This window comes from Amblyraja radiata, chromosome 21 (genome assembly GCF_010909765.2).
Source record: "Amblyraja radiata isolate CabotCenter1 chromosome 21, sAmbRad1.1.pri, whole genome shotgun sequence".
NCBI classification, from domain to species: domain Eukaryota; kingdom Metazoa; phylum Chordata; class Chondrichthyes; order Rajiformes; family Rajidae; genus Amblyraja; species Amblyraja radiata.
In genome coordinates, this window is record NC_045976.1 from 20,564,663 (window position 1) to 20,579,406 (window position 14,744).

General features: G+C 37.5%; 1 protein-coding gene across 5 annotated transcripts in view; it reads left to right on the forward strand.

Annotated features, from left to right (window-relative positions):
- The window catches only part of gramd4 (GRAM domain containing 4), a 112,353-nt gene that overhangs the window by 83,531 nt on the left and 14,078 nt on the right, over positions 1 to 14,744 (forward strand). For 4 of the 5 annotated variants that reach the window (XM_033039755.1, XM_033039750.1, XM_033039753.1 and 1 more), the window contains 7 exons: positions 1,704 to 1,795; positions 2,335 to 2,383; positions 4,769 to 4,840; positions 7,399 to 7,442; positions 7,532 to 7,641; positions 10,664 to 10,818; positions 11,346 to 11,363. In XM_033039755.1, the coding sequence (XP_032895646.1) occupies positions 1,704 to 1,795; positions 2,335 to 2,383; positions 4,769 to 4,840; positions 7,399 to 7,442; positions 7,532 to 7,641; positions 10,664 to 10,818; positions 11,346 to 11,363 (540 nt within the window). The remainder of the gene's footprint in view (positions 1 to 1,703; positions 1,796 to 2,334; positions 2,384 to 4,768; positions 4,841 to 7,398; positions 7,443 to 7,531; positions 7,642 to 10,663; positions 10,819 to 11,345; positions 11,364 to 14,744) is intronic. The other variant, XM_033039751.1, reaches the window with a different exon arrangement.

The window sequence follows — 14,744 nt, forward strand, 5'->3', positions numbered from 1 at the left end:
GAGTGCCAGATCAGCCACTTCTCATTCTTACTTGAAGGCTTCCCATTCAAGTAAGTGGTTTGAGGTTATTGCCGCAAACCCCTGTGAGAAAGCTGTATTATCTGCACCCCAAGCAGCCTGTGGAAACAAATAGAAAGCATTAATTTCTTTTGAAGTTCACTGGGAATGCAATCCATCTCAGTGTGATGACTTTGGGGATGTGGTTACGTTTTTGAACTCTATTGTCCCAATTCCTGCATTTAAATGATTATAGGTAGACAAAATTGCTGGAGAAACTCAGTGGGTACGGCAGCATCTATGGAGCGAAGGAAATAGGCAACGTTTCGGGACAAAACCCTTCTTCAGCTTATATTTATGATTATCATCACTTACATAAATATGGTTTAGGATGCGCAGAATGAGTGAGGGAATGGGAGAGTGTGGAGAGAGGGGGAAGTGGTGGTGTTGGTAAAATATATTGTACTATAATATGCATGCCTGCTTGATTACTGCTGTGAAAAGGAGATATGGATTTCCAAATAGGGAATTTCCTTTATTATGTAATGAATAACAGGGGTTATGTTCAAGGGATTAATTCGAAGATAGTTCATGTGAGGTCTTAGAATGAAGTATATTTGTTAATGCAGGCAATCCCTCGATAGAATTCTTAAAGCAAAAGTTTTGTGTGCGGCATTTTTATCCTCCAAATTTGACAAAGTTATACAGCATGAAAGCTGCCCGTTGACTATTGACTATTGAATACCCATCTAAACTAATCCCATTTTCCAGCACTTGGATGAATAGCATTTCAAGTACCTTTCTTGATACTAAAATGTTATGAGGGTCTGTAGTTCCATAACCCACTTGTATAATGTGTTGCAGATTCCATGTACTCTAAGTAAAAACACTCTTCAGATTCCCTCTAAGCCACCCCTCTCCTCTTAAACTAAGGTGCTTAGACACTTCTGCTATGAGAAGCTGTTTTACTAATACTCTATCTATGCCCCACATAGATATGTGGCCCACTGAGCATCTTAATCAGTACTCCCTTAAGTCTCTTCTTGATCTTATTACTTTGTACTGATGTGAATTCCAATGTTGCTTCTGAGACCAGAGGAACAAATATGACCCATCAGTTTTCCTGAAGCAAGGTTCTCACAGGCTTTCAGTTGGTGACTGGCTCCAATACAATGTTGGCCAATTTTCCCACTGGTTAAGCTGCCTCTGACCACTGAGTGGCCATGGCTCACTCTAGTGGTCACCGAGTGGCCATGGCTCACTCGAGTGAAAGGCAAGCTATGACATTGATGATAATGCAATTGATCTTGTAGAAATGTTAAGGTATAAAAATACCAAGAGAACGACTCCTTAAGAAGCACCCTTTACACTGATATGTTGAGAATTTAATCACTAAAAATAGTTTATTAAAGTATTCACTTTGAATGTAATATTTTTGGGTGAGCTCAGTAAATTGATATTTGTGAGCTTTATTGCAGATATTAACTTAGTTTATGAATGCTTAACATTCTGCTACTTCTTCTTGCGTATGGCCTGCACAGCCTAAAGTTGTAGGACAACTTGTTCTATTTGATCTTATTTGTTTGTGCAAGCCAGGTTGATTGCATTCGTCGAAACAGTGAAGGTTGCAATCTCCCACCCCAACATTCTGCTAATATGGGAGGGAGAGGGATCTAACTGTTTGGTACAAAACTCTTGTTTTTCAGATCTACATGAATGCTGTGTGGCATGGCTGGGCCATTCCAATGTTCTTGTTTCTAGCCATTTTGAGGTTGTCTCTTAATTATCTCATTGCAAGGTATTAACTTTTCCATTCCTTTCTTTCCACTGTTGTCTAAAATTAATGAAATTTAATGGTACTTCAGTATTTTCTTCCATTGGAAAATGTTGTTAAAATTCGTGACCAGCCCCACAGTAATCTAAACGCAACAACTGGCTAGAAAAAGCCAAGTGCATCTGAGGAAGCTGGGGAAAGATAAACAGTTTTGATAATACTGTTCTCAATACTGGTGAGAAAAGCCAGAGTTAATAAACATTTCATCTCACTGAACAATTAAACTGTCAACCTTTTGCAAAGATATCCTTCTAAACCAATGCCCCCCCCCCCCTCCCCCTCCACTTAATTATGTTCCATAAGATTTAATAACTTTTACAAGAGCAATTTTTGATAACGCAGGCAACCAAATGAAGTGCAAACAGTCTATAACATGAGTAAAGATAATAAAACTTCTGTCATCATCCTTGGCTTATCCTGATATTCCATATTTCAATATGTCAGTCCTGTAGATTTTGGTTCCATATCCTTGGTAACTGTGTACTTTTTTGGAACATTTGCAGGGGTTGGAGGATTCAATGGAGCATCGTGCCCGAAGTGTCAGATCCTGTGGTAGTATTGTTATTTATTACAATTATAAACTAATATATGACTGTTGTAGCCTCTAGTATATATGTGGATCAATTAAGGTCTAATTTGATTATTTTTTTTACTGTTTTCAAACAATTTCTTTGCAATTTGTTATATATGGGGCAATCTAAATCCTTAGTGTCTAAAGTGATTTGTTTCTTGGAAGGAATGTTGAAAATCCATGAAATAAATTATTTTGATTCACTTTTACAAATGTAGTTTTGGCTTCGGCAAAATCTGGCAAGATTATTCATAATCACAAGATTGTACATTCACAGTTCACAGAATGAGTGAATTAAAATAAATTAAATGAACTTTCATGAACACAACATTTCACATGAACATCCCTAACACCACATTTGTAATAGGTGAAACTTTTAATCTTGTCCATTACCCTTCATTGTTCATTCAAAATGTTTTTTAAAAGACATTCTAATTTTTGATTATAATCAGCATTCTTATGAATGTCCTTTTAAAGAATAAGAGAGTGTGGGGGGAGAGGACTTTAGATTGTTTTTGTCTTCATTTTTGAGCAAATACAGTGCATTCAAAAAGTAGACAAAAATGCTGGAGAAACTCAGCGGGTGAGGCAGCACCTATGGAGCGAAGGAAATGGGCTATAGATGCTGCCTCACCCGCTGAGTTTCTCCAGCATTTTTGTCTACTTTAGATTTTCCAGCATCTGCAGTTCCTTCTTAAACATTCAGAAAGTATTCAGACACCTTCACTTTTTCCACATTTTGTTATGTTACAGCCTTATTCTAAAATGGATTGAATTCATTTTTGTTATCATCAATCTAGACACAATACTCCATAATAAAAAAGTGAAAACAGGTGTTTAGAAACTTTTGCAAAGTAATTAAAAATAAATAACTGAAATATCGCATTTACATAAGTATTCAGACCCTTTACTCAGTACTTTGTTGAGGCAGGTAGACAAAAGTGCTAGAGAAACTAAGCGGGTGCAGCAGCATCTATGGAGCGAAGGAAATAGGCAACGTTTCGGGCCAAAACCCTTCTTTAGACCACTGAGTTTCACCAGCACTTTTGTCTACCTTCGATTTTCCAGCATCTGCAGTTCCTTCTTAAACACTTTGTTGAGGCACCTTTGGCAGCGATTACAGCCTCAAGCTTTCTTGGGTATGACGCTACAAACTTGGCGCACCTGTATTTGGGTAATTTCTCCCATTCTTCTCTGCAGATCCTCTCATGCTCTGTCAGGTTGGATGGGGAGTGTTGATGCACAACTATTTTCAGGTCCCTCCAGAGATGTTCGATCGGGTTCAAGGCTTTGGCTGGGTCACTCAAGGACATTCACAGACTTGTCACGAAGCCACTCCTGCGTTGTCTTGGCTATGTGCTTAGGGTCGTTGTCCTGTTGGAAGGTGAACCTCCGCCCCAGTCTGAGGTCCAGAATGCTCTGGAGCAGGTTTTCATCAAGGATCTCTCTGTACTTTGCTCCGTTAATCTTTTCCTCAATGCTGACTAGTCTCCCAGTTCCTGCTGATTAAAAACAACCCCACAGCATAATGCTGCCACCACATAATGCTGCTTCACTGTAGGTATGGTATTGGTCATGTGATGAACGGTACCTGGTATCCTCCAGACGTGACATTTGGCATTCAGGCCAAAGAGTTCAATCTTGGTTTCATCAGACCAGAGAATCTTGTTTCTCATGGTCTGAGAGTCCTTTAGGTGCCTTTTGGCAAACTCCAAGCGGCTGCCACTCTACCATAAAGGCCTGATTGGTGGAGTGCTGCAGATATAATTGTCCTTCTGGAAGGTTCTCACATCTCCACCAATGAAGAAACTCTGGAGCTCTGTCAGAGTGACCATCGGGTTCTTGATCATCTCCTTGACCAAGGCCCTTCTCCCCCGATTGCTCAGTTTGGCCAGGCGGGTAGCTCTATGAAGAATCCTGGTGGTTCCAAAGTTCTCCCATTTAAGAATGACGAAGGCCACTGTGCTCTTCGGGACCTGCAATGCTGCAGAAATTGTTTTATACCCTACCCCAGATATGTGTCTCGACACAATCCTGTCTCGGAGGTCTGGGGACAATTTTGCTGTCATAGCAAAGGGTCTGAATACTTATGTAATTGTGATACTTCTATTATTTATTTTTAATAACCATGCAAACATTTCTAATCACCTGTTTTCACTTCATTCTGGGGTATTGTGTGTAGATTGATGATAAAATAAGGCTGTAAAGTAACAAATGTGGAAAAATTGAAGGGGTCTGAATAATTTCTGAATGCACTGTAAGCACTGAATTACTCTGTCATACTCGGCAGTGTTCATTACTCAGTGTTCTGCTGTGGTAATTATTTGAGAATTCTAGTAACTGAATAAAGTATTTGTTCTTTGCAGGAGCCTACCAAAGAAGATCTCACTGTATCTGAAAAATTCCAACTGGTGCTCGATGTAGCACAAAAAGCACAGGTAGCTTAAAGGCATTTGTACATAATATCCAACAAAAAAAAAACTGTAATGTGGCAGATGAGCTATTAAAATAAATGTTATTTTCTGATTTTAATTTATCATTTTAATTGTTTTGAGAATTTATAGAGTGTCTGCTTGATTATCTGTACTTTTGCTCTGGTCCAAAGGCCATCAGTTCGTGCGATGTGGAAGGAATCATGTGGCAATTGCAGAATTTGTTGATTTTAACACGATTTAACCTAGTTGATGCAAGAGATCTAACTGTATTTCAAGAAGAACCAAGCATTGCCATCTTTGCTAGTGTAGTAGCCATTTAGCTTAACCCAGTATATTATACTTTTATCCAGTTACCTTTGATTTTATCTGCTTGTAATTATGTGGGTGGGATTTATACGTAGTCTGGGGCGTGTTCGTGGCTAAGATTCTGGCGCAGACTCCTAGATAGTTTTTAGTTTAGTTCGGTGAAGACTAGGGGGGAAGATATAGTTTTCGAGCATGATCACGAGTATGATTGAAACGTATATAAGCTGGAAGACGATGTACTTATATAGAAAGAGGTTTTCAGAGGGACTTTACTGTTTTGTATACTACAATAAAGAAACTATTAATCAAGAGTGTTTTTGGAATATTCATCTTCCAACGGATTTGAATGTCTCGTGGCGAGCTCGTGGAATGCGTAAGATTACCGTCTGAACCCCAGTCAGCATATTAGTGACTATCGAGGACTAAAACCGTAAGACGTCGTAAAGATTGTCACTACAGCCAGTATTTACTATTTCATTTAGCATCCCATAAACAAGTAACTGATAATTCACCTCAATGCTTTTTTTTTAATGGGATCCTGCTGTAGGCAAATTGGATTGTTTTTTTGGCTACATAACAGCAGTAACTATATCTGAAAGTAGAATTGGAATTTTGAAGCTTTCCCTCTCCTGAAGTCAACAATCAGATCTTGATCTTGCTAATGTAACCATCTCCCAGGTTATCGGTCTCCCAGATTATCAATTGAATTTGTTTTGACGAATCAATCACATTACTCTAGGCCTTGTCGCATTTTACCATTCATTCGGATTGTGAGCTTCACAGGCTGAGCTAGTATTTAATTGTCCTTGTGGAGGTGGCAGTGAGCTGCTGTCTTGAACCATTTGAGGTGTGGATATATCCACAAGGAAGGAAGTTTCAGGATTTTGACTTGGCAAGGTTGAAGGAGCGGGGATGCATTTCCAAGTCAGGATGGTTTAAGTCTTGGAGGATAATCTTCAGGTTACCCTTGCAGGTTCATCCAATAAAGGAAGGCAGATTTCCTCTCCTGAAGCACATTAGTTTGTTTTAAAATCCCATACCTAAAACACCCGTCTCTAGGTTGCTAGTTCAGTAACTTAATCAGCGCACAGCCACCATGTTGTTGTGTATCATCCAGATCTGCGTAATTGTGCAATTTATGTATATGTTATATCTTTGTGTATTTTTCTGAGTTAATGTGCCTGTGATGATGTTGCAAGCAAGATTTTCATTGTACCTGTAATCCACTGTACTTGTGCATATGACAAAAGACTCGACTTGGCATAATTCACTCCCTCTTATGTTCTACAGAATTATCGGATTAACAATCACTCTTCCCATTCTGGTACCTATGCTTTCTTCTGGGTCTCTTTACACAGAATCATCAGAAATCAATCATTTCTGTTCCTTACTATGCCAATGTTTCGAGCTCAGATTTCAGATCAATGAAGCCGTCATTGTGCCCTAAGAAAATGTTGCCAATGTAGGCAGTCAGGACATTATCATTTCCCACAAATTTTAAGATACAATGGAGATGAACTTTGATTGAGATCACTGTTATTCAACTGAGCTAAAAATTCTCAAAGCTAGTTTATGCTATTTTACTTAAATGAGATTAGCTTTGTTGGCAATACCAAAGATTGTTACATGAATTTTGAGGGGAGTATCCCAAGATACAACAATAGGTTTAATGTTAAATTTAAGCGAGCTGACATTATGGCTTGGGGGGGGGGGGGGGATTGTTGAACTGTATTGAGTCATTCCAAAGCATGTTAGAAGCAAGATATAGTTCCTTGCAAATATAAAATAAGTAATAAGTAAATTAAGGAATAAATGACACGATTAAGTCTGGCTTGCTCTGACACAAATCTGCTGATCTTTTGACAATTGGGAAGAAAACAAGTCTTTTTTAATGTTATTGCAGTTATGAGGTGGTATTGAAATTATTTGTTTTGCTTTTATAAGTTAAAGAAAAAATAAGTTTTGTTGTGATTGTATGGAAGACCAAAATAAGTTTCATAATTCTAAAGTTGAACCTAAGGTGATTTTCTGGTAATTATTTTAGAATTCCAAATGTATGTCCTACTTTGAAGTGAATATAATAAAATTACATGTTATTTAATAAGGTAATATTCTGTTAACTATACAAAAAAATAATGTTGAACTCTTGAATCCTAAGTAAATATGTACATTTATAAAGATCATGTTCCAATGTATAGTCGTCAGATTTGTATCTTTAAACCAAGTGGATTCAGCTTTTGAAATTTAAATTACAGAATCTTTTTGGCAAGATGGCAGATGTACTAGAAAAAATTAAGAAGTAAGTTTTTCAATTGCTCTCTGTACTAACCAGAAAAATTTGATAAGAGTTTGTGCTGCCTATTGTAATCTCTTTTCTTATTCTTACAGCTTATTTATGTGGGTACATCCAGAAATTACACGGAAGTTGTACATGGGCTTGTGGCTTCTCTTTGTTGCATCTTGCTTCTTTCCATACAGAATTCTCGGTCTCATTATAGGTAAATAAATGTCATATGATTTTCATTTGCTACAGCTTTTATTTAATTTCAGTTGTGTTGTATAAGAGCTGGGCACCTTGATTATGATTGATGTCTTTGTCCCCTGTGAGAAAAGTTACAAAAAAGGGTTTTCAGAAACTAGCTTCAGGTTTCTGGGCACAGACATTTCAGAGGATCTCACGTGGTCCAGTAACACCACTGCACTGGTCAAGAAAGCACAGTTCTGCATCGCACGCTGCCTCAGAAAAGTCATCAGCATCTGTAAGGACTCCACACACTACTGCCATCGTCTGTTTGAACTTCTTGCATCTGGCAGACGTTATAAGGCCTTTTACGCCCGCGCCTCCAGACTGAGAAATAGCTTTTTCCCTAGATCTACAACTGCATTGAATCATTCTGCTAAGCATCCCCCATAATCTCTCTTTGTCCCCATAATCAACTGGCACAACTGACTTATCTCAACACAGTGACAGCTGCTGTAATTTTTAACCTCAGTGTACATGGACCTATTTGTACTTTTACCTTATTTATTTATGATATAGCATCGATACGGAGGTTGCAATCTTAATCTCGTTGTTCTTCTACAATGACAATAAAGATATATTATTAAGCTGGCTCCCAACTTCTTCTGGCACTATGATGGAGGATATTTTTTGAGTTCCATATTCATAAGTGAACTGGCATTGGCATCCTCTCTCTGACCAGCTTTGTGTGCACTGAACCCTGTTTACTCTCAGTTAGCTGGTCATGTTATTCACACGTCCGACACCAGACTCCTGATGCAGTCATTGTTCTGAATTCTGTCGTGGAAGAAAATTTCCAAGTGGACGAAGGATTCGAGGAGGTGTTGAATTGTCATATCCCCACAGACTCCTGGCAACCTCAGGCCCATGACCATTCAAAGTGGCAAAGAAGCCCTTGTGCTGGGTTTAGGACAATTGAGGTCATGCTTTGGGAGATTGCAGTGACCCTGTGTAGGTGTCATAAAGATGACCACCACCTCAAACTTCCTACCCTTTGTCCGCTCCCTGCCCCAAGAGTCTTTGTTCTCGCGTTAGCCTCGTTAATTACCTCAATCCCCCAAAATGGAGCAAAAGCGAGTTATCTTTGATCCCAAGGCACAGAGTTCTTGATAAGAAGAAATGTTCTCCAAATAATTTTTTTAGACTAAAACCAGTATTTTCTGTCTTTGGCATAAATTGCAGTATTGGTGTTGATTGTAAGGACTTCCCACTTCCATCTCCATAACTGTGTCTGTGTCTGACCTTCTCTTGGCTCATCTGTTACTTTTATAACTTTTAAACATGTGAATTAATTGAACCCTGGACTAACCTGAACTCTCCAGCAAGAGCAGAATTTGGCCGCACAGTCATGAGTGTATAGGGAGTAAAGGACTGAGAACACGTCCATGCAGGCACCGGTATGATAACAATCATGGGGGATGTTTTGTCACCTATCCTCAACTCAGTGCAGAAAGGCAGTAGTATTGTTAGTATTCAGAGTATGCCAGGGAATATGTATAAATATATATTTGCTGTGCCAAGTAATAGACACAGAGGTGCATTTGGTTGTTATTTCTTCGGTTAAGTGAACTATAAGTTAGTCTAACCACCACTTATTTAAATTTGAGAGATTTGGTTGATCACATATTTCCTTTTGTTAATTCACAATTATGTGTTTACTGTTGTTACTATTTTCAATTTGGAAGATCATAAACCCAAACTTCAAACGCTGAGGCCTGGTATAGTTCCCTCAGATTGAGGATGGCATGCATGACTCTGCTCATTAAGAAAGGAGAGTGAGAGAAAACAAGAAACTACTGACCTGTTAACCTAGTGTTGGGACATGTTGAGAGTCTATAATAAAATATGTGATGTCAAAACACTTAGATAATATGATCGAGCAAAATCTTGATTGATTAATTTTTTGGTGATTTTTTGGGAGAGGAGGGTGAAATCCATATGAATAATAAGAACGCTTTCAACAATGTCCCACAGAGCAAGGTTGGAGAGCAAGGTTTGAACACATGGAAATGGCGGTAATAATAGTTGCATGGATTGAATATGATTGTGTTGAATAATTGGAATTCTGTATCCTGGAGAGATGTGGAAACACAATCATTGATGGCATTCAGATCGATAGATTTCTAGAAATTAAAGAAATCGCAGGATATGGGCAAAAAAATGTCTTGAGGTAGAAGATCAGCCATGTACCTGTTGAATGGCTAAGCAGGCTCAACGGGCTTAATAGCCTGCACCTGCTCCTGATTATTTTGAAATTGCTGTTAAATGTCATTTTAATCTTTAATCTGTTTCCTTGGAAGGAATTGACAGCAAAGATTTTTTTTTCACACATTCAGCATTTGAGTTACTGGGGCTATGGTTTAATCTGTTTAGTGGATCAATTTCAAGTCCACAACTAATTGAAACAGTGTTTTCTTTCAAGAACGACTTCTACCTGGCAAGGGAACCTGAGCAACTGAGATCTGAGATGATATCAATAAAATAGAGTGGGTCAAAACCATGTATAGATTGTTAGATTATTTTTTCCATTTAAGTTTATTTGTTATATTCATCTGAAGGAAGCTGGGTGGCAGCTTGGTGGAAGACTGCTGAATTCAGATTGTCTTTGGTATACCGATTCTTAAATTGTAATTCATACAGTTCAATTTTATTGTAAAAATCTACACTAATAGAACTTCACTCTAGATGTTCATTTGTATGGTATGACTAAATACAGCAAATAAGCAAGTGAACCATGATAAGCATTGAGAATTATTGCAATTTGACATTAGTGAACCCAAGTTGAGTGCAGTGATTTTGATTGAATAAATATTGAAGGTTGTGTAGAAATCTGTGTAGAAGCTGTGAATATGATAAGAGCTGTGAATATGAATTATTGTGAAAGGGATGGGATAGATTTCTGTACACGTTGGCTTTACAAAAATACATAGTTGGGTGTCCGATTTACAAGATTATAACTCTTAAAACTCTTAAAAATTGATTGCTTCATTCTGCTCCAGGACTTTATGGAGGAGTCAAGTTTTTTCTCATTGACTTTATCTTCAAACGATGTCCAAGGTTTCGAGAAAAATATGACACTCCCTATATTGTGTGGAAGAATTTACCTACGGATCCTCAGCTAAAAGAAAGGTCAAATGCTATTCTCACAAGAAGGGTAGGTGCTTTTGATTAAATTATCTAATGTTTTAAAAAAAAACTAACCCAAAGTCCTGGTTAATGGCTAAATACAGTTGATAATATATTTGAATTTTTTTTAATGTTACTGGAGTGATCATATTTGGGATTTGAACTGATAATATAGTTGTTAACACTGCAGAAGTAGAATTTGATTATTAATTTTCTTTCAACTCTCATTGCAATCTCTGCAGAACTGATGACACCAAAGCAATTTCTAATCTGTACTTGCTATCTGTTGATAAAATCAATAAAGTACGATGCAATAAAAATCGAATTATATTTTCCTTAATTGAATGATATAATCTGTTGTTCCAGCCATTGATCAGTGTACTTAACATGTTTGCAATTTAGTATGTGTGTGTGTTATGTGTGAGAGAGAGATTGAGACAGTGCTGGGTTAGATATAATTTAAAAAATCTAATTATTTAAGTTTAGCTCCAATTAGATTATGTGTAATATAATTTGTTGTCTGTTACATGTTTTGTTGTTTCTTTTTTCTGCTAGCTGTCAGGGTTTGAAAAGGTAGGGTTTAAGTCTATTTTTTAAAATATGTGTATTTTTGCAATTGTTTGTAATCATAAAATAGATATTACTTTTTGAGTGAAGTGTGATCTAGTTGTCATGTTACTGTCTTGTTTTCTGTAGTGCTATTAAATTGTTTAATAATTTTCTGTTCACAGTGATCGAACCATAAACATTTTCCTAAAAATGTGATTATGAAAATTATTAAGCAAAACTCTTAGGTATAATGTAGCAAGTAGATTCTGTTATTTTAAAGAGATTTTAATTTTTAAGTTTATTTCTTTAAAGAATTTACCATTTGGTCGGTGAAGGCATTTAAATTAATTAAATGATATAACGCATTGCTTAAAATAAATAATGTTCCTTTAATTTTGTTATAATATCAATATTTTGTGATGGCAAATAAAAAATGCTAAATTGTTGCCACTGCTGATGTGTACACTGGAGATATCGCTTCTTTGTTCGACATTCAGATACAACATCTTCTTCCAGAGCTTTATATATTTAAAAAAATAGGTATACAATTGCTGAAAAAGTCCTTTAAACATAATGATTTATTTGGATCAAAAACCAAATAAGAAACATAAATAGAAATGTCGATGTGCCTAGAGGATTAATAAGAATCTTTGGAAATAACCTGCTTTATTAATAGGTAATTTGAAAAACTACATTTATATGAACTTGAATCTGAAGCAAGCAACTAATTTTCTATAATTTCCTAATCCAATATATATTGTTATAGTCCCTTGCTAGTTTTTGCAGTGATATACTTAGCAATATTGATCTTCTGCACCTCCCTTTCCTGCCAGACAGAAGAACTGGCAATGACAGTACACGTTGGGAACCTCCAGATGCAAATTGAGAACATCAAACATAGACAGCCCCTTCATGCCTGTGCTGAACATGTTGCCAAATTAAACTAATCCCTTCTGCCCTCCATTTCCGAAATATATACCCGGCCTATCGAAAAACTTCTTTAATGCCACTATCGTGTCTGTTTCCCCACCACCCCTGGCACTGTATTCCAGGCATCTGCTAATCTCTTTTAGAAAACAAATGGCCATGCGCATCTCTTTTAAGCTTATCCCTTCTGACCTTAAAGCTAAGCTGATTAGTCTTTCACATTTCCACTTGGGAAATATATTCTGACTATCTATTTTGTCTATGCCTCTCATACTTTCATGGACTTCTCTCGTCTCCCCTCAACCTCTGACGGACATGGAAAATGTTTGTCCAACCTCTCCTTATAGATAATACCCTCTAATGCAGGCAACATCCTGGTAAACCTCTTCTGCACCCTCTCCAAGGCCTGCACATACGTCCTGTAATTGGGTGACCAGAACTGTATACAATACTTAAAAAGCAGTCTAACCATGGTTTTGTTAAGCTGCAACATGATTTCATGGCTCTTTGCAGAAATAAGGACATTTGCAAATTAACTAAATATGATTTAAATTTTTTTTTTACCTTGATCCATCTGTAAAACAGTTGGCAAGAAAGAGACACAATCCTCGACAGTTCAGGATAATTGGAGGGAGAGGGTGATGGACTTTTGGCAAGTTAATAAGCAGAGAGCTCGAGGAATCTAGAGTTCTGAGGTTTTCAGAACTGGGGAAGTTTGCAGGAAAAGCGAAGGGGCCATGAGGGCACTTGAACATCAGGTTAAGAAATAGCAGGTGTTGGGGAACTAGGGACAAATGTAGGTCAATGGAGTTTGGACAACAGAGTTTTAGATGAGATTCAGGTTACGAAGAGTGATGGATGAGTAGCTTTTCTGGTGAGTAATCAATTATTTGGGTCTAGAGCAGATAGGCATGGATGTGGGCTTTGGAAAGTAGAACCACAGGGAGAGATTAACAATGCTCCAGTGATTGTAATGTTGATTGTAGAGCGTATAGAGAGTTGAAACTCAAAATGGGAGTGGGGATACTTTGTTGTCTCATGTGACTAGGCACAGTGAGATTCTTTGCTTGCAGGCACAATGTATACAAATAGCAGCCACCGACAGCGCTGACAAAGTTACAAAGCACACCAGCTCTCCCTTTTGTTCTCTTTCCCCCCCCCCCCACCCCCCCCCCCCCCCAACAGTGGTTCCCAACGCTGGGTCCCCATTGACCTTTGTTCTCCGCCCCACCCCACCCCACCTCCCTCACGGCGGTCCAAATTGGGAGTGAAGGTGACGCCCATGTTATGGAAAGTATGGTTCATCCTGAGGTGATGGTCAGAGAGATGGATGGAATCTGAGACAAGAATAGTGTTTATTATGTGTGAAAACTTTTAAGTGGACAAAACGGTGATTAATTCACAATTGGATAATAAGCCACAAATCAGAACATTGGCTCTTATTGGTCTGTTCAGCTAAGAGCTTCATTTCTGAGTCATTAGAAGAATATCATAACACAGTTAAAGTGACTAATGGACATTGAAAATAGTATTCAAATTGTCTTATTCTGCAGTGAGGTAATTCTGTAAATGCAGATGAGAAATAGAAGGTTTAGAGAGGGAATCTAACTCTTCATTTAATGCATATAATTTTGTTTTCTGGGCTCGGAGGCCAAAACAAAACATGCATTTCTGCTTTTCAAGTACAGTGATACCAGCAAATATTTTGATTTTTCTGGTGCTGAAAAAGTGTGAAATGCGCCCTCCTGTGGCACATCTCCTTAGATGCTTTTGGTATTGCATTGACGTGACTGTTCTGTCCCACTGATCGCCACTCCTCTCCCAAACAAACCATTTATTTTATATCTTCAATAAATACAACTTTCAGTTATTGTATGCTGGTAGGTGGAATTCCATGTTTTTGTTTTAATGTTCTGGTTGAAATTTAGACTTGGAATTAATCAATCAAGCAGAGCTAATTAAGTCAAGTCAAGAGAGTTTATTGTGCAAATTCTCATTGTGCAAATTGTTTAAGCTGTTTTTTCCGGTGTGTAAAATGTTATATAATAGCAGAATCTGTAACAAATACTGAAATTATCCCGAGTAATTAATGTTGTTTGGGGGAAATTTATTTAATCTGTTAGTAATTCACTCCAGTGAATTTTCCTGGATTAATGAATCCTAAGAAGTAATTCAGTTCCTTGTCCATATCTTGTGAATGCAATGTTAGAATATAATCTTAACAGTTTTGGAAAAGCAGTGAAAACAGAATTAGTTATACGATGCTAACAATTATTTTCTGGCCTTTAGAGTAAACATGATAATATCCTGAAACTAATGTCCTGCTAGCATGATGAAGCAGATGGTAAAAGGTTCAAAGGATTTTGAGAGGCACGGAGTAAAATAATAGAAATAATCTAATTTAAAGTGACTATGAATCTTGTTATTTTGCAAAGTCTTCTTTCCACCAATTAAATGCAGTAAAGTAAATGTAAGGAG